Raw genomic sequence first — 26,830 nt, forward strand, 5'->3', positions numbered from 1 at the left:
TTTCAGAATCATTTGAGAAGTGTCCGATGAATTTAGTCTTATTTGTCTGGATGACTTCTTGCATTTTCGTGCATATCTCCCTTTACGCTTGTCAAACTAGATTCTGAGACTACTGCTTACATCTGCACTGGGGTCGGACAGGCTTCCTGTTTAGGTTAAGACACTACGGAGCTGGTGCAAGGTATGGCTCGGAAAACGACTCAATCCAGGGATGAGAAATGCGTTCTCTGAATTGTCCCATTATCCAAACTGTTACACTGAGAATCATTGAATGACTGCTAGTTTAAGTAAATTGCTATTTGTCCTCATTTTAGCTATTGGTACCCACCGCAGTCATTATGGAATGGCACGTAGCGTTGAACAATGGAGCTGATTAGCTGACACTGCCATTCCAAAATGGCTGCTTTAGCTTCTGCTACTTAGCATGAGGCTTGAAAGGGCCATTTTCTGGAAAAACTAGTGGTCATTCAATCTCGATCTAACAATTGGGATAATGGGACAATTCGGAGTACAACATATTTCTCATCTCTGGATTAAGGTATGTTTTTTTGAGCCATATCTCACTCCGGCTCCACGGTGTCTTAATCTAAATAGGAATCCTGTCCGACCCCAGTGCAGCTGTAAGCAAGCATAGGGTCAATCTATTCTGGCTACCTTTACAGTGCCTTTAGCACACTATAGAAATGTCATGTGTCCTATGACTTCCATGGTTAGCCTATTTGTTTTGTTTTTGTACATGGAATTTTGACAAGAATGAATATTCAGAAACTAAACTTGTCAAACTTGAACATACCCCTCCCATTAAACAGACCTTCCCACCAAAGCTATAGTGAAATCCTACTCTAATGCCAGTTTCCCCCACATGTGGCAGGAACACAAAGACTGCTATTGTCTGTGCCTATTCTCTTACCTTTCTAAAGTTTCAACATGCTTCACAAATCAGTCTTGGGTTGGCACCTGGTCACCTTTCAGTCGACACTAAGGTCTGAGTGGGTTCATTTCATACTGCTTTTGGAAACCCGTCTAGAGTTTGCAAATCTGAGTTGAAATAACTTTGCATGTGATTTGTTTTGAATTCTCTGTGTGTACCATAGCACTTTACAGGAGGCTGATTTATTTGATGATCAACTCCAGGTGACTTCCTGTTTAAGTTTTAAGTAATGTTTTATTTTCTAAATATCTGGACCCAACAGCAGAGCCCCAAACCCCCCCGTGTATCCGCTTTGGATTTATTTGCTCCATATGGTCTGTGTGACATGGTACCCAGAAAGTGTGTGGGCGGGGGCTAAAACGTAGTATTTTGTCCGTCTTGAAATTTGATTCAGAAGTTGAGACTGTATACCAGATTCTAGAAGACAAAAGTTGGGGGAAGGAAAAAAACCGAAGAAATTGAAACAACAGTAATTCTGCATCCCTAGAAAAAGTAAGTATATTAAGCATCTTTTAATCGAATAGAAGTGTGTAGGCTACTTTCTCTGTATGGATTTTGACTGTCTGTCCATATGACTACTATTTATAAACTAAGCTATTGAATAGTGGCTTCATCAGACCTAAATGATGAGGCTATCGTTTATATTGCTCCTCTTGTTATTATTAGTAATTTGATTTGGGAATATCAGATGTATGTACTATTTATGATCAATAGACTACCACTTCAACCATCAAGTATTCTATTCAAAGAAAAATGGTAATATCCTAATCAATGAATGCAACTGGCAACAATTAATCTGCAACAGAACAGCAAATGCACATTTTCTCTTCCGTTTGAGTCAATTGGTCATTTCAATTCGATGCCTCACTTTCCAAAATCTGAACAAAATGTTATGATAGTCTAGTAAATCCGTCTTTTGTTTGGAGAATGAACCCCAGTCGTGACGTGTTTGGTTTAGTTGCGTGTCAGTCCTAAAATCAGACGACTAGCCGCCCTTCACGATTGGCGCTGCCCCAAGGGCCGATTCCAAATTCAATCCCCAGATGTTCATAATACAGCCTGTCGCGAATGGGGTGGACCCTTCGAACCTCGCGTGCGGAGATGCAAACAATATCAATACGACCGATATTGTCATGTTATTGTAGGGTTCACATAGTAAATGTGAAATTGTCTATCTACAGTTAGTTCTGTAGGCTGTGCGACGATGTCGGGGCGTCAAGCCACCAACCCAGAAGATGGCAAAGAGATTGACAGTGTGAAGGAGTCCATCAGTGACATCATCAATCAACTGCAGGATATTGACCCAGCCAGGCTGTCATTCTCTCCATTCCTCGACCTGGACACTCAGATCTCTTTAGCACCAGTGTCTGACAGTCCTGAATCTTCAGTGGAGGAGCTCCACTCCTCTTCTCACTCAGTCATTGGCTCTCACCACTCCCTGGAAGCCCTGCCAGCCGATCAACTTGTCCGTAAGTGATAATAGAACAAACACATTTTTTATTTGAGTGCCACTAATTAAATGTGCAGATTGGGTGACATTCATTATTCACAACATTGAACATATGGTGGCAGAAATATGTTGATTATGCTTTGTTTTGTACAGAGCTTGATTCCTGCCACCAGCAACCCAGCGAGGGAATCAAAGCAGAGCGAAGACCGCAAGAGGGAGTTCAGGATGGAACTACTTCAAGTCCGATTGCTCCTGTGCACAATTTGGAAGACCCGGTGGAAAACTGCATCAGCACTCCAAATCCAGCCTCTCGCAGAGACATTCCCAATGGCACAGACACACAGAGATGGAGTCCAGAATCCAACAATCTGGAGTCCACCATTGATGAAGGCCAACCGTTGCTCGGCTTGCCACCGGAGAGCATAGAGTTGACTATGTGGAGTTCCCAAGATCAAGAGACTTGTGAGGCTGTCCCAGAGGTGGCAGACAAGAGACTGTGGTGCTGCTGCTGTAGATGTTGCCAAAGTGGCCGCGTTCCTGCTGTGTGCTCAGTCCTGGCCTCCCTTCTGTTTACTGCAGGGCTTCTCTATGCACTTTATTTCTATGTTCCCATAGATTCCCCAGACTGCCCTGACATGGTCAGCCGCCTCACTTTCACACTTTGCTGCTGTGCCGTAGCTGCAGTCCCCATCTTGTTGGGTATGTCTGAATAATTGTTTTCATATGCGACTCAAACAACACAACTGTCACACTGGGCACAGACATTAGTTCAACATCTAGTTTAGATTTAAATTTGGTTGTTGTCAACAAACATGAAATCAAAGAAAATGTCACGTCATTGGATTTAGGTAAAAAGTTGGGTGAAAAGATGTAATCCCCTTACGTTGATGACTTTTTGCAAATCCAATCATTTCCCCACATTGATTCAAAGTCATCACATTTTCTTTTTTGTTGTTGAAATGACATGGAAACAACATTGATTCAACCGGTTTTTGCTCAGTGGCACCCCACTTTTATACTGAGCTCTACAAACCTACTTATTTAGTTGGAGCAATCAATCTCCCAAAAAGCTCTTGAATGCAGTATTAAGTGATTTTAGGTTTTCTAGTAGTCCACGTCTCATAATTTGTCTAAGGCTTAGTCTTTGTCAACACATTCAACCTCAAGGCAATGCAAGTCTTACTGAAGCACTGGCAATTTCCTCCCCTTTCTTATAAATAGCTTAACATGGAAACTAGAATAGAAAAGATGAGGGTAACTAGTTCTCCAGTCTCCTGGGCAGTGTCCCAATAGTTTCTCATTACTTTCCTCATCTCCTTTTCTTTCTACTGAAAGGACTTGACTGTAGAAAGCAACATGGCTAAAAACAAATCCTTTCACATATTTGGTTTTCGAGTTTTATTAGTCGAATGTTATATGTTCAAGCAGGAAACATCGGTTTTCAAGTATTAGTAGTCATATGTTCAAGCAGAAAAGGAGAGTATTATCAAAGACTGGACTAAGCATCAGTTCAAAAGCAGTTTTTCTTCAAACTAGGATGCTGAAGACTCATAATGCCAGACAAAATCAAACAGACCATTAGGTGTTTTGTGTTGTGTTTCCAAATTTGAATACTAACATACCTATTACTCCCCCTCTAGCTATGCTGATTGGTGCTATGTGCCAGTTCTGCACTGGGTCTTTAAATCCAGCTGAGGCTCTCCACAGAAGACCGGCCTTTCAGCAGCTGTTTGTCTCTGCGTCGATGGAGCAGTTGTTTCTCTACGTTCTCAATCTGTTGGTTCTGGCTACATTCCTGCCTCAAAACCAGCTGCGGGTGGTGCCCATTTTGACTGGAGTTTTCATTGGTGGGAGGTGAGTGGTTTCAAAGTCATTGATTGCTCAGTGAGTGAAAAGAGTGACGTGTCACTATGCTCTAGAATGGACGGCAGGTAGCTTAGCGGTTAGGAGCATTGGGCTAGTAACTGAAAGGTTATTGGTTCAAATCCCGAGCCGACTAGGTGAAAAATCTGTCTGTGCCCTTTAGCAAGGCACATAACCCTTATTTCTCCAGGGTGCCCATGAATAATGGTTGATCCCTGGCTCTGACCCCATTCTCCAAGGGTGTCGGGGGATTGGGATATGCAAAAATCAAATATCCAATTCACACATGCACTTGTACATGTGTGAAATAGGACAAATGTAAGCACCTAATTATTAATTATTATAAAGCTGAACATGTTTTAAGTTTATCCTCATTTTATTCCTATAGGCTTATCTACTGGCTCTGCTTCCACATGTGTAGCCCCTGGAGAGGCTTTGGATCGGGGCTCACTGTTTTCCCACTCCTTGCCATGGTGGCTTTCAATCTGTACTGTCTGTACGACTTGAGCCTCAGACAGCTGCTCTTTGGGTCGGAGGACAGACTCTATTATCAGACCACCCCTTCATCCTGGCCTCTGGAGGTGTCACAGAGCTCCAGTGGCAAATCAGATAGTGTCATACCCACGGACATCTTGGAAACTCAGTAAGGAAGAGAGCACTGTCCCTTATAACTTAAAGAGAAAGCTTAGAACCCAGAAATAGCCCATTCCTGTGGTCTGAAGTTCAGCAGAGCTTCACAGAATGCCACTAACCTCTAAGTCTGTAAAGGCTTAAGTTGTATTTTGCTCCTCATATACAGGACCTTTTTATGTGGATTCATGCTTATTATCTGAAATGCAAGAGCCGTTCCTCCCTTTAGTTGTGGAGGAAGTCTTTGAACAATGTTCTACTTCTAAATGTGTGTCCTTTTAAGCTATTCCAGTGCCTATATTTAATGTTCTGTGAAGTATTTTGACTTAAAAGTTATAATTGCAAATGGATGGATATTCTACCAACTGATGTGTTCTTATAAAAACCACTGAATGCAACTTGGGTCCAAAATAGACATTTATTTTATCCATCTAAAAGTTTGTAAATGATACTGAAGTAACAATAAAAGCTATTTGGAAAATAATTTCTTCTGTTTCTGTTAGTCTACAGAATTTTATTATTGGCTACTTTAATGTTGACTGAAGCGTGTCAAATTCCTCTTGAAGTGAAGTATTGGGAATGTTGGTGAATGTAGATGCTCTCTCGCTGTTCTCTGCCTGGTCTTCTGTAATACGGAAGACCACCATCTCCACATCCCTGGCCTCCTCACTGCTGCTATGACTGGTGCTGCTGTCCACTTCGTTCCTGGCAGCGACAAGTGGTAGGAACGCCCTGCTCACCATCCATGTAATCGCCCACATGATGCACAAAATCACCAGCGGCCCTCCCATCAGGATACCAAGAACTGCTGCCGTCCGCTCCATGCCACTGGTCACTTTACCTCTGTGGTCCCAGGGGTAAACAGGGGGGCTACAGGTACCAAGACGAAAATCTAGGATGGAATACGGAGGGCAGTCCAGACAGTTTGTGTCCTGTTTCCCAAAACAAGTGTGGCAGCTGTGATGGCAGGGTAAGCACTTCCGATGGGAGCGGGTGCTGTTTCCATCTGACTCATAGTAGTGAGGTGGACAGGACATCAGGCAGATGCTCTCAAACACGTACAATGGGTAGACACACTCTAAAAAAGGAGGATCCTTACTTGGTTAGTAACATTTTCAAACTGTCTTATAGAATGTGACATTACAGTGTGCAACTGTTTCATTGTAAAATATACTGAACAAAAATATAAAAACACAACATGTAAAGTGTTGGTCCGATGTTTCATGAGCTGAAATAAAAGATTCCAGATATTCTCCATACGCGCAAAAAGTGTAGTTCAAATCAAATTGTATTTGTCACATGCGCCGAATACAAGAGGGGTAGACCTTAGTGAAATGCTTACTTACAAGCCCTTAACCGACAATGCAGTTAAGAACAATAAGTGTTAAGTAAAAAAAATGGATAAATAACAATTAAAGAGCAGCAGTAAAATAACAGTAGCGAGGCTATATACAGGGGTTACTGGTAAAGAGTCAATGTGCGGGGGCACAGGTTAGTTGAGGTAATATGTACATGTAGGCAGATTTAAAGTGACTATCCATAGATAACAGAGTTACAGCAGTGTAAAGGAGGGGGGGGGGGCAATGCAATAGTCTCGGTAGCCATTTGATTAGCTGTTCAGGAGTCTTATGGCTTGGGTGTAGAAGCTGTTAAGAAGCCTTTGGGACCTAGACTTGGCACTCCGGTACCGCTTGCCGTGCGGTAGCAGAGAACAGTCTATGACTAGGGTGGCTGGAGTCTTTGACAACTTTTAGGGCCTTCCTTTGACACCGCCTGGTATAGAGGTCCTGGAGGGCAGGAAGCTTGGCCCTAGTTATGTACTGGGCCGTACGCACTACCCTCTGTAGTGCCTTGCGGTCAGAGGCCGAGCAGTTGTCATACCAGGCGGTGATGCAACCCGTCAGGATGCTCTCAATGGTGCAGCTGTAGAACCTTTTGAGGACCCATGCCAAATCTTTTCAGTCTCCTGAGGGGGAATAGGCTTTGTCGTGCCCTCTTCACGACTGTCTTGGTGTGTTTTGACCATGATAGTTTGTTGGTGATGCGGACACCATGGAACTTGAAGCTCTCAACCTGCTCCACTACAGCCCAGTCGATGAGAATGGGGGTGTGCTTGGTCCTCCTTTTCCTGTAGTCCACAATCATCTCCTTTGTCTTGATCACATTGAGGGAGAGGTTGTTATCCTGCCACTACACAGGATAGGTTTCTGACCTCCTCCATATAGGCTGTCTCATCGTTGTCGGTGATCAGGCCTACCACTGTTGTGTCGTCTGCAAACTTAATGATAGTGTTGGAGTCGTGCCTGGCCATGCAGTCATGAGTGAACAGGGAGTACAGGAGGGGACTGAGCACTCACCCCTGAGGGGCCCCCGTGTTGAGGATCAGCATGGCAGATGTGTTGTTACCTACCCTTACAACTTGGGGGCGGCACGTCAGGAAGTCCAAGATCCAGTTGCAAAGGGAGGTGTTTAGTCCCAGAGTCCTTAGCTTAGTGATGAGCGTTGAGGGCACTATGGTGTTGAACACAGAGCTGTCGTCAATGAATAGCATTCTCACATAGTTGTTCCTTTTGTCCAGGTGGGAAAGGGCAGTGTGGAGTGCGATTGAGTCAAACTGGACTGGGTCTAGGGTTTCTGGGATAATGGTGTTAATGTGAGCTATGACCATCCTTTCAAAGCACCTCATGGCTACAGATGTGAGTGCTACGGGTCGGTAGTCATTTAGGCAGGTTACCATAGTGTTCTTAAGCACAGGGACTATGGTGGTCTGTTTGAAACATGTTGGTCTTACTGACTCAGTCAGAGACAGGTTGAAAATATCAGTGAAGACACTAGAGGTCGACCGATTAATCGGAATGGCCGATTAATTAGGGCCGACTTCAAGTTTTCATAACAACCGATTTTTTGACAATTTTTGATTTTTAAAAAAATTATACACCTTTATTTAACTCGGCAAGTCAGTTAAGAACACATTCTTATTTTCAATGACGGCCTAGGAACGGTGGGTTAACTGCCTTGTTCAGGGTCAAAATGACAGATTTTTACCTTGTCAGCTCGGGGATTCGTTTTTGCAACCTTCCGGTTACTAGTCCAACGCTCTAAACACCTGCCTTACATTGCACTCCACGAGGAGCCTGTGTGGCAGGCTGACTACCTGTTACGAGAGGGCAGCAAGAAGCCAAGGTAAGTTGCTAGCTAGCATTAAACTTATCTTATAAAAAACAATCAATCTTAACATAATCACTAGTTAACTACACATGGTTGATGATATTACTAGTTTATCTAGCGTGTCCTGCGTTGCATATAATCGATGCGGTGCCTGTTAATTTCTCATTGAATCACAGCCTACTTCGACAAACGGGTGATGATATAACAAGCGCAATTGCGAAAAAAGCACTGTCGTTGCACCAATGTACCTACCCATAAACATCAATGCCTTTCTTTAAAATCAATACACAAGTATATATTTTTAAACCTGCATATTTAGTTAATATTGCTTACTAACTTGAATTTCTTATAACTAGGGAAATTGTGTCACTTCTCTTGCATTCCGTGCAAGCAGTCAGGGTATATGCAGCAGTTTGGACCGCCTGGCTTATTGCGAACTGTGTGAAGTCCATTTATTTCTAACAAAGGCCGTAATTAATTATGACATAACATTGAAGGTTGTACAATGTAATAGCAATATTTAGACTTAGGGATGCCATCCGTTAGATGAAATACGGAACGGTTCCGTATTTCACTGAAAGAATAAACGTTTTGTTTTCGAAATTATAGTTTCCGGATTCGACCATTTTAATGACCAAAGGCTCGTATTTCTGTGTGTTATTATGTTATAATTAAGTCTATGATTTGATAGAGCAGTCTGACTGAGCGATGGTAGGCACCAGCAGGCTTGTAAGCATTCATTCAAACAGCAGCTCTTTGCAATGCTTCAAGCATTGTGCTGTTTATGACTTCAAGCCTATCAACTCCCGAGATTAGGCTGGTGTAACCGATGTGAAATGGCTAGCTAGTTAGCGGGGTGCGCGCTAATAGCGTTTCAAACGTCACTCGCTCTGAGACTTTGAGTAGTTGTTCCCCTTGCTCTGCATGGGTAACGCTGCTTCGAGGGTGGCTGTTGTCGATGTGTTCCTGGTTTGAGCCCAGGTAGGAGCGAGGAGAGGGACGGAAGCTATACTGTTACACTGGCAATACAACAGTGCCTATAAGAACATCCAATAGTCAAAGGTATATGAAATACAAATCGTATAGAGAGAAATAGTCCTATAATTCCTATAATAACTACAACCTAAAACTTCTTACCTGGGAATATTGAAGACTCATGTTAAAAGGAACCACCAGCTTTCATATGTTCTCATGTTCTGAGCAAGGAACTTAAATGTTAGCTTTTTACATGGCACATATTGCACTTTTACTTTCTTCTCCAACACTTTGTTTTTGCATTATTTAAACCAAATTGAACATGTTTCATTATTTATTTGAGGCTAAATTGATTTTATTGATGTATTATATTAAGTTAAAATAAGTGTTCATTCAGTATTGTTGTAATTGTCATTAATACAAATAAAAAAATTGGCCGATTAATTGGCATCGGCTTTTTTTGGTCCTCCAATTATCGGTATCGGCGTTGAAAAATCATAATCGGTCGACCTCTAGAAGACAGTTGCCAGTTGGTCAGCGCATGCTCGGAGTACACGTCCTGGTAATCCATCTGGCCCCGCGGCCTTGTGAATGTTGACCTGTTTAAAGCTCTTACTCGCATCAGCGACGGAGAGCTAGATCACGCTGATGCTCTCATGTATGCTTCAGTGTTGCTTGCCTCGAAGCGAGCATAGAAGTAATTTAGCTAGTCTGGTAGGCTCGTGTCACTGGGCAGCTTGCTGCTGTGCTTCCCTTTGTAGTCTAATAGTTTGCAAAACCTGCTAAATCTGATGAGCGTCGGAGCCGGTGTAGTAGGATTCAATCTTAGTGCTGAATTTACACTTTTGCCTGTTTGATGGTTCATCTGAGGGCATAGCGGGATTTCTTATAAGCGTCCGGGTTAGAGTCGCGCTCCTTGAAAGCGGCAGCTCTACCCTTTACCTCAGTGCAGATGTTGCCTGTAATCCATGGCTTCTGGTTGGGATATGTATGTACAGTCACTGTGGGGACGACGTCATCAATGCACTTATTGATGAAGCCAGTGACTGATATGGTGTACTCCTCAATGCCATCGGAAGAATCCCGGAACATATTCCAGTCTGTGCTAGCAAAACAGTCCTGTAGCTTAGCATCTGCGTCATCTGACCACTTCTTTATTGACCGAGTCACTGGTACTGCCTGCTTAAGTTTTGCTTGTAAGCAGGAATCAGGAGGATAGAATTATGGTCCAATTTTCCAAGTGGAGGGCGAGAGAGAGCTTTGCTATCCATCTCTGTGTGTGGAGTAAAGGTGGTCTAGAGTATTTTTTTTCATCTGGTTGCACATTTAACATGCTGGTAGAAATGAGGTAAAACGGATTTAAGTTTCCCTGCATTAAAGTCCCCGGCCACTAGGAGTGCCGCCTCTAGATGAGCATTTTCTTGTTTGCTTATGGCCGTATACAGCTCATTGAGCGCGGTCTTAGTGCCAGAATTGATTTGTGGTGGTAAAAGACAGCTACGAAAAATATAGATAAACCCTCTTGGTAAATCCAATCCAAGATGGCGTAGCAGTTCAGACGTCCATTACCCTCCTCTTGTCGTGTCCCGTGTATATATATATATTTACATATTTTTTTCTTCACTTATCTTTTTACATTTTTTATTCTAAAAACTCAACCTCAAAGCACTCTCCTGCAACCCGCCTCACCAATTTAAAAAAAAGAAAGTATTATTTACCTCATCTGAATTCCACAACAGAAGCTAGCCAGAGGTTAGCCATTTTCACTGGCTAACGTTGAAGTTCAGCTAGCCACGGTTAGCTGTCCTCAGCTATCCATTAGCTCGAAAAGCTATCGCCAGTTTTTGTACAGCGCGACTCAGACCAGAGCATACCGGACCTATTCTCTCTCCTTTCCCCAATTTCTAGCTCTGGACATTTACACCTGGATCTTGCAGCTAACTAGCTGCTACCTGAGTGACTATTGGCAACGTCGGTCCCGGAATTAACACACATTATTACGGAGCTAGCCAGCTAGCCAGCTGAAGAGTTCCGTCAGCCACTCCTGGGCTATTCCTGAGCTAGCCAGCTGAAGAGTTCCGTCAGCCACTCCTGGGCTATTCCTGAGCTAGCCAACTGAAGTGTCTCCTGGGCTACAACTCACCTATCCTGACCCGTTTTACTGCCGATGCGGAGCCCCATCGGGTCTTCACGACTGGACCACCGACGTTATCTGCCCGAGGGAGTTATCCCACTGGCCCCTCCGTCGCGACGTAACCTGATCGCCCATCTGCGGCCGGCTAATCGTTAGCTGTCTTTTCGGCTGCGATCTGAATAGGTCTATCGGACACTTTTCTTGGGCCACTATAACTAACTATTTTGCCAACTTGGATAGGGCCCCCTTCCACACGGAACCCCACTAACCCACAGACGGAAACGCACGAGGTGGCTAAAAACAGACCTCCCTCCTTCTTCCACCAGCTTGCTACCTATGGCCCGGCTAGCTGTCTGAATCTCACTGGACCCTTTGATCACTCGGCTAAGCATGCCTCTCCTTAATGTCAAAATGCATTGTCCATCGCTGTTCTGGTTAGTGTTTATTGGCTTGTTTCACTGTAGAGCCTCTAGCCCTGCTCATTATACCTTATCCAACCTCTCAGTTCATCCACCCACACATGCTATGACATCTTCTGGTTTCAATGATGTTTCTAGAGACAATATCTCTCTCATAATCACTAAATGCCTAGGTTTACCTCCTCTGTACTCATATCCCACCATACCTTTGTCTGTACATTATACCTTGAAGCTATTTTATCGCCCCCAGAAACCTGCTCCTTTTTCTCTCTATTCTGGACGTCACAGACGACCAATTCTTATAGCTTTTAGCCGTACCCTCATACTTATTCTTCTCTGCTCCTCTGGGGATGTAGAGGTGAATCCAGGCCCTGCAGTGCCTAGCTCCACTCCTACTCCCCAGGCGCTCTCTTTTGATGACTTCTGTAACCGTAATAACCTTGGTTTCATGCATGTTAACATTAGAAGCCTCCTCCCTAAGTTTGTTTTATTCACTGCTTTAGCACACTCTGCCAACCCGGATGTCCTAGCTGTGTCTGAATCTTGGCTTAGGAAGTCCACCAAAAACTCTGAAATCTTCATCCCTAACTACAACGTTTTCAGACAAGATAGAACGACCAAAGGGGGCGGTGTTGCAATCTACTGCAGAGATAGCCTGCAGAGTGCTGTCCTGCTATCCAGGTCTGTACCCAAACAATTTGAACTTCTTCTTTTAAAAATCCACCTCTCCAAAAACAAGTCTCTCACCGTTGCCGCCTGCTATAGACCCCCCTCGGCCCCTAGCTGTGCTCTGGACACCATATGTGAACTGATTGCCCCCCATCTATCTTCAGAGCTCGTGCTACTAGGTGACCTAAACTGGGACATGCTTAACACCCCAGCCATCCTACAATCCAAGCTTGATGCCCTCAATCTCACACAAATTATTAATGAACCCACCAGGTACAACCCCAAAGCCGCAAACACTGGCACCCTCATAGATATCATCCTAACCAACATGCTCTTTAAATACACCTCTGCTGTTTTCAACCAAGATCTCAGCGATCACTGCCTCATTGCCTGCACCCGTAATGGGTCAGCGGTCAAACGACCTCCACTCATCACTGTCAAACGCTCCCTGAAACATTTCAACGAGCAAGCCTTTCTAATCGACCTGGCCCTGGTATCCTGGAAGGATATTGACCTCATCCCGTCAGTAGAGGATGCCTGGTTATTTTTTTTAAATGCCTTCCTCTCCATCTTAAATAAGCATGCCCCTTTCAAGAAATTTAGAACCAGGAACAGATATAGCCCTTGGTTCTCCCCAGACCTGACTGCCCTTAACCAACACAAAAATATCCTGTGGCGTTCTGCATTAGCATCAAACTGCCCCCGCGATATGCAACTTTTTAGGGAAGTTAGAAACCAATACACACAGGCAGTTAGAAACGCCAAGGCTAGCTTTTTCAAACAGAAATTTGCTTCGTGCAACTCCAACTCTAAAAAGTTCTGGGACATTGTAAAGTCCATGGAGAATAAGAACACCTCCTCCCAACTGCCCACTGCACTGAGGATAGGAAACTCTGTCACTACCGATAAGCCCACTATAATTGAGAATTTCAATAAGCATTTTTCTACGGCTGGCCATGCTTTCCACCTAACTACCCCTACTGCATTCAACAGCTCTGCACCCCCCACAGCTACTCGCCCAAGCCTCCCCCATTTCTCCTTCTCCCAAATCCATTCAGCTGATGTTCTGAAAGAGCTGCAAAATCTGGACCCCTACAAATCAGCTGGGCTTGACAATCTGGACCCTTTCTTTCTAAAATTATCTGCCGAAATTATTGCAACCCCTATTACTAGCCTGTTCAACCTCTCTTTCGTGTCGTCTGAGATTCCCATAGATTGGAAAGCAGCTGCTGTCATCCCCCTCTTCAAAGGAGGTGACACTCTTGACCCAAATTGCTACAGACCTATATCCATCCTACCCTGCCTTTCTAAGGTCTTCGAAAGCCAAGTCAACAAACAGATTACCGACCATTTCGAATCCCACCGCACCCTCTCCGCTATGCAATCTGGTTTCAGAGCTGGTCATGGGTGCACCTCAGCCACGCTCAAGGTCCTAAACGACATCGTAACCGCCATCGATAAGAAACAATACTGTGCTGCCGTATTCATTGACCTGGCCAAAGCTTTTGACTCTGTTAATCACCACATCCTCATCGGCAGACTCAGTAGCCTTGGTTTCTCAAACGATTGCGTCGCCTGGTTCACCAACTACTTCTCTGACAGAGTTCAGTGTGTCAAATCGGAGGGCCTACTGTCTGGACCTCTGGCAGTCTCTATGGGGGTACCACAGGGTTCAATTCTTGGGCCAACTCTTTTCTCTGTATACATAAATGATGTCGCTCTTGCTGCTGGTGAATCTCTGATCCACCTCTACGCAGACGACACCATTCTGTATACTTCTGGCCCTTCTTTGGACACTGTGTTAACAACCCTCCAGACGAGCTTCAATGCCATTCAACTCTCCTTCCGTGGTCTCCAACTGCTCCTAAACACAAGTAAAACTAAATGCATGCTCTTCAACCGATCGCTGCCTGCACCTGCCCGCCTGTCCAGCATCACTTCTCTGGACGGTTCTAACTTAGAATTTGTGGACAACAACAAATACCTAGGTGTCTGGTTAGATTGTAAACTCTCCTTCCAGACTCACATCAATCATCTCCAATCCAAAGTAAAATCTAGAATTGGCTTCCTATTTCGCAACAAAGCATCCTTCACTCATGCTGCCAAACATACCCTCGTAAAACTGACCATCCTACCAATCCTCGACTTCGGCGATGTCATTTACAAAATAGCCTCCAATACCCTACTCAACAAGCTGGATGCAGTCTATCACAGTGCCATCCGTTTTGTCACCAAAGCCCCATATACTACCCACCACTGCGACCTGTACGCTCTCGTTGGCTGGCCTTCGCTTCATAATCGTCGCCAAACACATTGGCTCCAGGTCATCTACAAGACCCTGCTAGGTAAAGTACCCCCTTATCTCCGCTCACTGGTCACTATAGCAGCACCCACCTGTAGCACGCGCTCCAGCAGGTATATCTCTCTGGTCACCCCTAAAGCCAACTCCTCCTTTGGTCGTCTCTCCTTCCAGTTCTCTGCTGCCAATGACTGGAACGAACTACAAAAATCTCTGAAACTGGAAACACTTATCTCCCTCACTAGCTTTAAGCACCAGCTGTCAGAGCAGCTCACAGATCACTGCACCTGTACATAGCCCATCTATAATTTAGCCCAAACTACGACCTCTTCCCCTACTGTATTTATTTATTTTATTTATTTTGCTCCTTTGCACCATATTATTTATATTTTAACTTTGAACTTTCTTCAAACTACAAATCTACCATTCCAGTGTTTTTTCTTGCTATACTTTATTTACTTTGCCACCATGGCATTTTTGCCTTTACCTCCCTTATCTCACATCATTTGCTCACATTGTATATAGTCTTATTTTTTTTATTATAATTTTTTTTTTTCTACTGCATCATTGATTGTATGTTGTTTTACTCCATGTGTAACTCTGTGTTTTTGTATGTTGTCGAACTGCTTATCTTGGCCAGGTCGCAATTGTAAATGAGAACTTGTTCTCGACTTGCCTACCTGGTTAAATAAAGGTGAAATAAATAAATAAATAAATAAATAAATATTGTGGTCTACAGCTTATCATGAGATACTATACCTCAAGCGAGCAAAACTTTGAGACTTCCTTACTATTAGATTTCGTGCACCAGCTGTTGTTTACAAATATACAGACCGCCACCCCTTGTCTTACCGGAGGCGGCTATTCAATCTTGCCGATTCAGCGTAAACCCCGCCACCTGTATGTTATTCACGTCATCGTTCAGCCACGACTCAGTAAAACATAAGATATTACAGTTTTTAATGTCCCGTTGGTAGGATATTCGTGATCGTAGTTTGTCTATTTTGTTATCCAATGATTGTACATTGGCTAATAGGACTGATGGTAGAGGCAGATTACCCACTCACCGACGGATCCTTACAAGGCACCCCGACCTACATCCCCGATATCTCTGTCCCTTTCTCATGCGAATCACAGGGATTTGGGCCTTGTCGGGTGTCTGAAGTAAATCCTAAGCGTCTGACTCGTTAAAGAAAAAATCTTTGTCCAGTACGAGGTGAGTAATCGCTTTCCTGATGTCTAGAAGCTCTTTTCGGTCATAAGAGATGGTGGCAGAAACATTATGCACAAAATAAGTTTCAAATAAGGAGACTGTAAAACGGCAGCCATCTCCTCCAAATTTCTTGCACAAATTTGTTTACATCTCTGTTAGTGAGAATTTCTCCTTTGCCAAGATAATCCATCCACCTGACAGGTGTGGCATATCAAGAAGCTGATTAAACAGCATGATCATTACACAGGTGAACCTTTTGCTAGGAACAATAAAAGGCCACTTTAAAATGTGCAGTTTTGTCACACAACACAATACCACAGATGCCTCAAGTTTTGAAGGAGCGAGCAATTGGCATGCTGACTTCAGGAATGTCCACCAGAGCTGTTGCCAATAATTGCATGTTAATTTCTCTACCATAAGCCGCCTCAAGTCGTTTTAGAGACTTTGGCAGTACGTCCAACCGGCCTCACAACCGCAGACCACATGTAACCACGCCAGCCCAGGACCTCCACATCCGGCTTCTTCTCCTGCGGGATCGTTTGAGACGAGCCACCCGGACAGCTGATGGAACTGAGGAGTATTTCTGTCTGTAACAAAGCCCTTTTGTGGGGAAAAACTCTTTCTGATTGGCTGGGCCTGTCTCCCCAATGGGTGGGCCTATGTGTAACCGATGTGAAATGGCTAGTTAGTTAGCGGTGGTGCGCACTAATAGCGTTTCAATCGGTAACGTCACTCGCTCTGAGACCTGAAGTGGTTGTTCTCCTTGCGTTGCAAGGGCCGCGGCTTTTGTGGCGCGATATGTGCAAGGGTCCCTGGTTCGAGCCCAGGTGGGGGCGAAGAGAGGGACGGAACCTACACTGTTACATTGGTGCCGTAACCCGGATCATTGGTTGCTGCGGAAAAGGAGGAGGTCAAAAGGGGGGTGAGTGTAACCGATGTGAAATGGCTAGTTAGTTAGCGGTGGTGCGCGCTAATAGCGTTTCAATCAGTGATGTCACTCGCTCTGAGACTTGAAGTAGGGTTTCCCCTTGCATTGCAAAGGCCGTGGCTTTTGTGGCGCGATAGGTAACGATGCTTCGTGGGTGTCAGTTGTTGATGTGTGCAAGGGTCCCTGGTTCGTGCCCGGGTTGGGGCGAAGAGAGGGACGGAACCTACACTGTTACATTGATGCTGTTGACCCGGATCATTGGTTGCTGCGGAAAAGGAGGAGGTCAAAAGGGGGGTGAGTGTAACCGATGTGAAATGGCTAGTTAGTTAGCGGTGGTGCGCGCTAATAGCGTTTCAATCGGTGACGTCACTTGCTCCGAGACCAGAAGTGGTTGTTCCCCTTGCGTTGCAAGGGCCGCGGCTTTTGTGTAACGATGCTTCGTGGGTGTCAGTTGTTGATGTGTGCAAGGGTCCCTGGTTCGAGCCCAGGTGGGGGCGAAGAGAGGGACGGAACCTACACTGTTACATATGCCCACCCATGGCTGCGCCCCTGCCAGGTCAAGTTAAAATCCATAGATTAGGGCCTAATGAATTTATTTAAATTGACTGATTTCCTTAAATTAACTGTAACTCAGTAAAATCATTAATTGTCGCATGTTGAGTTTATATTTTTGTTCAGTATAAATTCAGGGTATGGTTGATGTTGCTGCCTACCTTCACAGCTGCCATTAGAGTTCCCCACTGCACACTGCTGTATCACTGCCCTCTCCATGCGACGGCCTGCCATGTATTCATCTGTCCCATGCAACTCCAGATGAAATTTCAACAGGACGCCTATGGACAAAGAAAAAAAATGAGTTTGTGCTTGAGTACATTGTAGAAAATGTCCATTGCACAATCTACAGCATACAAATCCTGTCCTAAATTGTAACTGTGTGAGAAATTATGGAACAAAAACAAATAATTTTCATGTCATGAGTACATTGAGTAGTATCTTTTGATGAGGTGTGCGCTTGAACGGGAAGGACTACAAAAGAAAGCGAGAGCCAAACAGTGCCAGCCTCCGTCACATCAGCTGCAGCACTGAGTGCATTTGATTTCTAATACTAGTTAAAGATGACAAATGTTCTGTTTCTAATTAATGTTGTGTACTATTTCTTTCTGTAACTAATTTAATTGAAATATTAGAGATGAGTTTTAAGACACTCGCTGTGTTATTGAAGTTGACACCTTAAATTGAAACATCTTTGTTTTTGTCAGTGTACCTCTGTTGGTTGAATCTCCGTTGTTTTCTATCCGTAGAACCCAATATCCGCAGGGATCCTCATCCCAGCAGTGTGTACTCATGAAGGCCCAGTCTGAGAAACCTGTAGACATTTTATCGTAAGGCCTGTGAAGCAACATTGAATTAGAATATTTTAGTACACTGAAGACAAGATAAGTCACACTTGGACCTCTTGTTGCATAATGAAACCCTGATACTTCACCATTATGCCATACATATATATATATGAACTCAGCAAAAAAATAAACGTCCTCTCACTGTCAAGTGCGTTTATTTTCAGCAAACTTAACATGTGTAAATATTTGTATGAACATAACAAGATTCAACAACTGAGACATACACTGAACAAGTTCCACAGACATGTGACTAACAGCAATTGAATAATGTGTCCCTGAACAAAGGGGGTGTCAAAATCAAAAGAAACAGTCAGAAACTGGTGTGGCCACCAGCTGCATTAAGTACTGCAGTGCATCTCCTCCTCATGGACTGCACCAGATTTGCCAGTTCTTGCTGTGAGATGTTACCCCACTCTTCCACCAAGGCACCTGCAAGTTCCTGGAAATTTCTGGGGGGAATGGCCCTAGCCCTCACCCTCTGATCCAACAGCTCCCAGACGTGCTCAATGGGATTGAGAACCGGGCTCTTCGCTGGCCATGGCAGAACACTGGCATTCCTGTCTTGCAGGAAATCACGCACAGAATGAGCAGTATGGCTGGTGGCATTGTCATGCTGGAGGCTCATGTCAGGATGAGCCTGCAGGAAGGGTACCACATGAGGGAGGAGGATGTCTTCCCTGTAACGCACAGTGTTGAGATTGCCTGCAATGACAAGAAGCTCAATCCGATGATGCTGTGACACACCGCCCCAGACCACGATGGACCCTCCACCTCCAAAATCGATCCCGCTCCAGAGTACAGGCCTCGGTGTAACGCTCATTCCTTAGACGATAAACGCAAATCCGACCATCACCTGGTGAGACAAAACCGCGACTCGTCAGTGAAGAGCATTTTGTGCCAGTCCTGTCTGGTCCAGCAAAGGTGGGTTTGTGCCCATAGGCGACGTTGTTGCCGGTGATGTCTGGTGAGGACCTGCCTTACAACAGGCCTACAAGCCCTCAGTCCAGCCTCTCTCAGCCTATTGCGGACAGTCAGCACTGATGGAGGGATTGTGCGTTCCTGGTGTAAATCGGGCAGTTGTTGTTGCCATCCTGTACCTGTCCCGCAGGTGTGATGTTCGGATGTACTGATCCTGTGCAGGTGTTGTTGTTACATCTGGTCTGCCACTGCGAGGATGATCAGCTGTCTGTCCTGTCTCCCTGTAGCGCTGTCTTAGGCTTCTCACAGTACGGACATTGCAATTTATTGCCCTAGCCACATCTGCAGTCCACATGCCTCCTTGCAGCATGCCTAAGGCACGTTCACGCAGATGAGCAGGGACCCTGGGCATCTTTCTTTTGGTGTTTTTCAGAGTCAGTAGAAAGGTCTCTTTTGTGTCCTAAGTTTTCCTAACTGTGACCTTAATTGTCTGTAAGCTGTTAGTGTCTTAACGACCGTTCCACAGGTGCATGTTCATTAATTGTTTATGGTTCATTGAACAAGCATAGGAAACAGTGTTTAAACCCTTTACAATGAAGATCTGTGAAGTTTTTTGGATTTTTATGAATTCTGTTTGAAAGACAGGGTCTTGAAAAAGGGACGTTTCTTTTTTGTTTCTGAGTTTATGATTTGTACATAGTCTAGTTTAGAGATAATGACTTTTGTAGAAAGCCGAGGAGTCAGCTGATCTTTCCATTGTGGAAAATGTTATTTCTGCACATTGTGTCTTGAATGCTCAATATACAGTTGAAGTCGGAAGTTTACATACACCTTAGCCAAATACATTTAAACTCAGTTTTTCACAATTCCTGACATTTAATCCTAGTAAAAATTCCCTGTCTTAGGTCAGTTAGGATCACCACTTTATTTTAAGAATGTGAAATGTCAGAATAATAGTAGAGAGAATGATTTATTTCAGCTTTTATTTCACATTCCCAGTGGGTCAGAAGTTTACATACACTCAATTAGTATTTGGTAGCATTGCCTTTAAATTGTTTAACTTGGGTCAAACGTTTCGGATAGCCTTCCACAAGCTTCCCACAATAAGTTATATATATATATATATATATACATACACATACACACACACACACACACACACACACACACACACACACACACACACACACACACACTACCAGTCAAAAGTTTAGACACACCTACTCATTCCAGGGTTTTTCTTTATTTTTCTATTTTCTACATTGTAGAATAATAGTGAAGACATCAAAACTATAAAATAGCACATATGGAATCATGTAATTACCAAAAAAGTGTTAAAACAAATACAAATATATTTCATATTTGAGATTCTTCTAAGTAGCCACCCTTTGCCTTGATAACAGCTTTGCACACTCTTGGCATTTTCTCAACCAGCTTCATGAGGTAGTCACCTGGAATGCATTTCAATTAACAGGTGTGCCTATTTAAAAGTTAAATAGTGGAATTGATATCCTTCTTAATGCGTTTGAGCCAATCAGTTGTGTTGTGACAAGGTAGGGTTGGTAGACAGAAGATAGCCCTATTTGGTAATGGACCAAGTCCATATTATGGCAAGAACAGCTCAAATAAGCAAAGAGAAACGACAGTCCATCATTACTTTAAGACATGAAGGTCAGTCAATGCGGAAAATTAAGAACTTTGAAAGTTTATTCAAGTGCAGTTGCAAAAACCATCAAGCGTTATGATGAAACTGGCTCTCATAAGGACCGCCACAGGAAAAGATAACCCCAGAGTTACCTCTGCTGCAGAGGATAAGTTCATTAGAGTTACCAGCCTCAAATTGCAGCCCAAATAAATGCTTCACAGAGTTCAAGTAACAGACATCTCAACATCAACTGTTCAGAGGAGACTGTGTGAATCAGTCCTTCATGGTCGAAATGCTGCAAAGAAACCACTAAAAAAGGACACCAATAAGAAGAAGACTTGCTTGGGCCAAGAAACACAAGCAATGGACATTAGACCGGTGGAAATCTGTCCTTTGGTCTGATGAGTCCAAATTAGAAATGTTTGATTCCAACCGCCCTGTCTGAGATGCAGAGTAGGTGAACGGATGATCTCCGCATGTGTGGTTCCCACCGTGAAGCATGGAGGAGGAGGTGTGATGTGTGGGGGTGCTTTGTTGGTGACACTGTCAGTGATTTATTTACAATTCAAGGCACACTTAACCCTACCATCCCTCCCCTAATTCGAGTAAAGTAGTAGACGAAAACACTTAAGCTGGAAGTAGAAGCCTATACATACTATATACATTTTACAGACACAGTATGGTTTACAATAGTTATCTTTTGTTTGTTTTTAGTCCCCTCCTTCAGCTCCACTAAACCCCTCCCATCTATCTCTGAACACCATCAAGTTCTATTTGCCATATATTTTTCCACTGTGCTGTGATGTTTCACAAAATTTCTGAACCTTTCTATTCTCATAGATTCTACATATTGTAAATTAAATACCTTTTTTTTTCTAAGAGTATAATAATATTATTAATCGATTGACTATGACTTTTTAAATCACTTCCATGTATTGCTTTCAATCTTTCTGTCCATTGACTTGGCTGTGCCTTACCTGGTTGTGAGTAAATTGGAGATGGTCTTCTTTGGACTAATGAGGGTGATGGAGAGATCTCCACGTCTGGTATAGCTCAGTGTAAGACGGGCCTGGATGTGCTCCAGAGACCGAATCCAGTTCCTGGTGCCATGACAAGCTGTCACATTCCACCTCAATGTCAGTTTCCTGCGGAGTTCACTATCAGACAGACATAGCATCAGGTATAACAAATCTAACTGGCCAAGTTGGCATTATGAATTAGTGGAATTACTTTATCGGTAGTGGCTGGTGGGAGGAGCTTATGGAATGGTATCACACACCACACAAATGGAAACCACATGTTTGACTCCGTTCCATGCATTGCATCCCAGCCATTACAATGAGCCCGTCCTATAGCTCCTCCCACCAGCCTCCACTTCTGTTTATGCTCAAGAAAATCTGAAGATCATGTTTATGTTTACTGTAAACAGCTATAGAACACACTAAGTGGCTGTTTTCCTACTAACTATCCATAAGTGAGATGAAAGGACAAGGATGTTTTCCTTACATGGCTCTGGTAATGAGCTCAACGGTGCATTTCCTTTTAGGTTTGACTGCTTTCCATTTACTGGCCAACTCCACCAGTCTCCCTGCATCCAGTAGCCCATATCCATAGTAATGGCTGACTACAATAAAGCAAATCAGGTGTATGATGCTATAGCTGTACATAGGCAGCCAAATTCTTATATTCTTTCCACTAACTGGTCTTTTGACCAATCTGATTGAAAAAAATATCAGAATTGGGCTGCCTGTCTAAAAGCAGCCCAGTTCATTCATTTCAACTCAATTTCTGGCCCTACAGTCTAGCAAATCACATCCCAGTTTCCTTAAATGGTCAACTATCTAACACTAGAAGGTAGTGCTTTATGTCTCACCAGGTCTTCCAACACCATTGGTCCGCCAATCATGCGTTCGAAGATCTACCGGTCTAGATGCTCGCACCACGAGGTGTTGCACATCACGCCAGTTGAGTGTCGGGCTGTGGGAGAAGTTGGGATATCATCTTCTTTCTCGATGACTCAAAGCCTCAAACTTACAACAAATAGGTTATTGAGTTACAGGTGCACAGAGACAAGGGAATGGTTACTTTGCCTCCAGAGCCAGTGCAATGATTCCAGCAGCCAGAGGGGCAGAGGCAGAGGTCCCAGTATGGTCTGAGGTGCAGGATTGATGCAGGTCGGTGGTGACCTGAAAGGGAAACAACATCCGGGTATTTTGTTGAGGCTTTGCTTACTGTTGCTGTAGGTGGTAAATGTGAGATAAATATTGACCTTTTTCAGAGTTCCACACATCTTCAGCAAACCTTTGCATTCATGTGACTTTGCAAACCTTTGCATTCATACTTTGTTAAGCACAATTAAACTAAAGCTAAACTAGTCAGATTTAACAGAATGCTTTGTCATTCTAAATGCATCTTTTTAAAGAAATATATGAATGTTAAAAACACTAGTGTGGGATGAGTTGGGGACAAAGAGACTTACAATACTGCGGTGATGAAAGCTGCCACCACTGTAGGTCGTTGTTAGAATGGCAGAGCAGGGTTCACTGTAGAAGGGCAGCGTTCCCCTCTCAGTGGTACTACCAACAGACAACGTGTAAATGCTGTTTGTGTAGCCATCGCAGTTGCAGTTGTCAAAGCTGGCGCCCCCATTGCCTGAAGCCCAAACGTAAATGGAACCCAAGCCACCTCGGCCCTGTAAGGTATTGAATATGTTTTTTAAGACTCATTGTATGATCTTACCGGTTTAGTTGCCATGCCGATTACATTGTTTTATCTTATCTAACAAAATGGACACTACTGATGAAACAGGTAATATAGTATAACCAGTACAAGTTGTATCATACATTAGTAATGCCTCTGATAAAGGCTTCTTGGGCCAATGTGTTTGGCCCCTCCAAATTTGTCCCCAAATCTTCAGGTCCCCAGCTGGAGCTGTAGATGTCAATGTGTTGCTGATTCAAATTTAAGGACATGGCTTCTATCAGGTCAGTCACTTGTCCATCCAACATCCGAACTCCTGGACAAAACAGAACAAGTAACAGGATGCAAATTAAAGCAGGATAATTGCAGTTCAGTTCTATATGCTATTAAAAGAGACCGAATGAGTGAATGTATGGGTAATACTTGCCTCCGATCTTGGCCTGATATGCCACTCCAACCCCACACACCCCATTATTTGCCACTGCTGCCACCACCCCAGCACACCGTGTTCCATGCCTATGGAACAGAAGACAAAAGGGGTTCATCCATACAGAATGTTCTCACATAGTGCACTTCATACATGATACATGATGTAATATCTTGCATTAAAATCTTAACATCACAGCAAATTACCTCTTCGGTCTGGTCAGAGAGTATTGAGTGTCTGGGTTGGGGTCATTATCGTTCATGTCATAGCTAGCCTGTGGATCCTACAGGTACAATACATTAGGTCTTTATAAGGATCATTTGCCACTTGTATTTAATTTTTTTAATAATATTTGTCTTTTTCCAAAAAAAATCCAGCACTGTATTGCTGGAACAAAATTCTAAATACATTTCATATTGATGTTCTAGTGACATTCGGGCAATTTAAAGTATTGATTGGGGACATTTTTGTGGAGGAATGCAACTTTTTCTGGGTGATTTGTGCTTCCCATTAATGTGTTTTTGTATTTTAATTTATATATGGTATAATCTGTATATTTATGTTGTATTATACAAGGCACATTTGTAAAAGAGACCTAGGTCTCAATGTGTTCCCTGTTAAAATAAAGATGAAATAAAAAAATGATAATAACAACCCACATAATTTTCAGCAATGTCTGGGTGGCTTGTCTCTAGGCCATCATCTAAGATGGACACCACCACCCCTTTTCCTGTGTAGCCTCGAGCCCATGCAGCCACCACATTCTGATCAAAGGCCTCACTCTGGAAAAGCAGTTTGAATAAATTATTTTTTTTGTTTTAAAACAAGGATAACCATTTGTTTTCACTCAAGGCAGAAAAAACTAAAACAGGCTGAATACAAATGTAAAGAGCTTCTATTATGGAAATATACTTCAAACAAAAATGGAAGCTTAATGTTGACATACCAGGTACCACTGCTGATTGAAAAATGGATCAGTTGGTACTGTGAAAGAGTGTCTTCTCTTTCTACTCCTACCAGATTGCTGTGCAAACCAAAGCACCTAAGAAACAGAAAGTACATCATCACACTCATTACAATAAGAGCAATGCTAGGACTGGTTATTCCAGTCAATTTAGGATAGTATTGACCTATTGGCTATTCACCTTAGGGTCCATTTTGAGTCGAAGATTATGCAAATGGTGTGCCTGCAATGATTGCTTTGCCAGCTGTCTTTGCTCCATATGGTAATAGTTGCCATCTGGAAATATCTACAAATATAATATGCCAGAAGAAATTAGCTAGTCATAATATGCCAAAAGATCAACACATAAAAATACAAATCATTATATGACATCAACAGTGAACTAACATAGTTTTACCTTTCCCATGTTATGGAAACCATGCTTCCTTGCAATCTTGTTGATTTGTTCAGGACTGCAATTCAAATGTAGAGCCCAAATGTTGGTGTAGATGACCTCGGCATACATTGTGCACACATACAACATACATAAAAAGCAACTGATATACCTCATTCTGTCTGTTGTTTGAACTGTTCAGCTGATACATTGTTAGTCATCGAGAAGCAACCCTTTCATTTCGCTAACTCTCATGTCTGCAAATTGATTTTAACTGATGTTGACAGTTTCATCACTAACGGTTGTAGCTTGACATTCGAATAGGCCTACTACACGAGCGTGAACAATAACTAATATTCCCGCCACAGATAATCAAGACTGGCGCGCAAATATATGTGCATTGTTTGGTAACTTTTGCGTTGTGTAACGGCATTGACAAGACTATGATTTGGGACCGAGGTAAAGACAGTTTCAGGTTGGATATTCGACTGATATTCGCCTGTAGTTTTCCTTACGTCCACCAACAGCAGTTAGGGACCATCAACATAGTGACAAATCAATTTTTTCAAATTTCAAACATCTTGGCCATGTTCTGTTATAATCTCCACCTGGCACAGCCAGAAGAGGACTGGCCACCCCTCATAGCCTTGTTCCTCTCTAGGTTTCTTCCTGGGTTTTGGCCTTTCTAGGGAGTTTTTCCTAGCCACCGTGCTTCTACACCTGCATTGCTTGCTGTTTGGGGTTTTAGGCTGGGTTTCTGTACAGCACTTTGATATTTCAGCTGATGTAAGAAGGGCTATATAAACAAATTTGATTTGATTTGATTTGAAATTTCAATAGATCTTTAACCATTACTCCTAACACTTTCAAAACTGGTTGAAGCTAACCCGATGGCATAGACACACATTGCACACCCTTTAGTTTGTCCATTTCTATCTCACATGGTTTAACATGAAGTTTTCAAAATGTAGAATTTCAATAGCTCCTTGGTCATGTGACCTGGTGACTTCAAACAAGGTTCAGAATGTCCACTCAGTGGGCCTACACATTGCACATCCTTTAGTTTGTCAATTTTTTTTTATCTCACATGGTTTTACATGCACTTTTCAAAATGTAAAATTTCAATAGCTTCTTGGTCATGTGACCTAATGTCAACTGACTACCCTTCTATATTGCACACTTTTGTTTGTGTACTGTAAAATCATGCGGTGTAACGTATGATGTAACGTATTTTTCATAGTTTCAAATTTGCAATAGCTCCTTGGTCATGTCAATTACACACCTAAGAAGCATGCAGTGGATATACATCCATATTGCATAACCTCTAGTTATGTATCTTCTATATTGTTGTACATTAATATTAGTTTGACAATTAGGGGGGTTCAGTCCAGTGTTGTGTTTACCCTTTTCTTTAATATTTATCTACAATAATTGGTAGTTTTAAGTACAAATTTTCCCTGTTTTTTATTTTTCCACAGTATTTAACAGCGGTACACAATAGGAGAGAGACAGATGATCTCTCCTTTCGTCGTTAATATCAACCATAAAGGGATTTTATTTAATTAAATATATATATTTTTTTGGATCTCTTTTAGTCCCCATTTGGACTAATCTTCCAAGAGTCCTTAAATATTAAAATACAATTTATAATACGAACACATTTTCACATATAACACACTATTACAAACATACATAATATACTAACATAATGACCCAATAAATAC

At 42.9% G+C, this 26,830-nt stretch overlaps 2 protein-coding genes across 4 annotated transcripts; one reads left to right on the top strand and one right to left on the bottom strand.

Annotated features, from left to right (window-relative positions):
* The first annotated feature begins 284 nt into the window (after positions 1-284).
* Positions 285-5,358, top strand: LOC115151699 (transmembrane protein 79). The gene is made up of 5 exons (XM_029695855.1): positions 285-1,423; positions 2,113-2,400; positions 2,535-3,080; positions 4,022-4,235; positions 4,633-5,358. Exons 2-5 carry the CDS (start codon positions 2,136-2,138, stop codon positions 4,889-4,891), a joined length of 1,284 nt encoding a protein of 427 aa, XP_029551715.1. The 5' UTR covers positions 285-1,423; positions 2,113-2,135; the 3' UTR covers positions 4,892-5,358.
* LOC115151698 (proprotein convertase subtilisin/kexin type 4-like) lies at positions 5,280-25,581 on the bottom strand. 3 transcript variants are annotated; one of them, XM_029695853.1, is made up of 15 exons: positions 25,279-25,581; positions 24,915-25,019; positions 24,716-24,811; positions 24,429-24,551; positions 23,976-24,052; positions 23,770-23,858; positions 23,486-23,658; positions 23,122-23,334; positions 22,728-22,828; positions 22,516-22,619; positions 22,149-22,266; positions 21,620-21,799; positions 17,944-18,068; positions 17,393-17,512; positions 5,280-5,952 (listed from the first exon to the last, which is right to left on the bottom strand). In XM_029695853.1, the coding sequence occupies exons 1-15, from the start codon at positions 25,315-25,317 to the stop codon at positions 5,399-5,401; spliced, it is 2,217 nt and encodes a 738-aa protein (XP_029551713.1). In that variant the 5' UTR covers positions 25,318-25,581; the 3' UTR covers positions 5,280-5,398. The 3 variants fall into 3 exon arrangements, with proteins under 3 accessions (XP_029551713.1, XP_029551712.1, XP_029551714.1); XM_029695852.1 differs by having other exon boundaries at positions 25,131-25,581; XM_029695854.1 differs by lacking the exon at positions 24,429-24,551 and having other exon boundaries at positions 25,131-25,581.
* Between the last annotated feature and the right edge of the window lie 1,249 nt (positions 25,582-26,830).

Source organism: Salmo trutta, chromosome 17 (assembly GCF_901001165.1).
Source record: "Salmo trutta chromosome 17, fSalTru1.1, whole genome shotgun sequence".
NCBI classification, from domain to species: Eukaryota; Metazoa; Chordata; class Actinopteri; order Salmoniformes; family Salmonidae; genus Salmo; species Salmo trutta.

Excerpts from the sequence above, each read along its gene's own strand:
- LOC115151699 (XM_029695855.1), top strand. The coding sequence starts at position 2,136 with ATGTCGGGGCGTCAAGCCACCAACCCAGAAGATGGCAAAGAGATTGAC. Across the intron at positions 3,081-4,021 it reads TGCAGTCCCCATCTTGTTGG|CTATGCTGATTGGTGCTATG; the intron begins GTATGTCTGAAT and ends CTCCCCCTCTAG. Across the intron at positions 4,236-4,632 it reads GGAGTTTTCATTGGTGGGAG|GCTTATCTACTGGCTCTGCT; the intron begins GTGAGTGGTTTC and ends TTATTCCTATAG.
- LOC115151698 (XM_029695852.1), bottom strand. The coding sequence starts at position 25,283 with ATGAGGTATATCAGTTGCTTTTTATGTATGTTGTATGTGTGCACAATG. Across the intron at positions 23,335-23,485 it reads TTATCAGAGGCATTACTAAT|GGCCGAGGTGGCTTGGGTTC; the intron begins GTATGATACAAC and ends AATACCTTACAG. Across the intron at positions 17,513-17,943 it reads CGGAGATTCAACCAACAGAG|GCGTCCTGTTGAAATTTCAT; the intron begins GTACACTGACAA and ends CTTTGTCCATAG.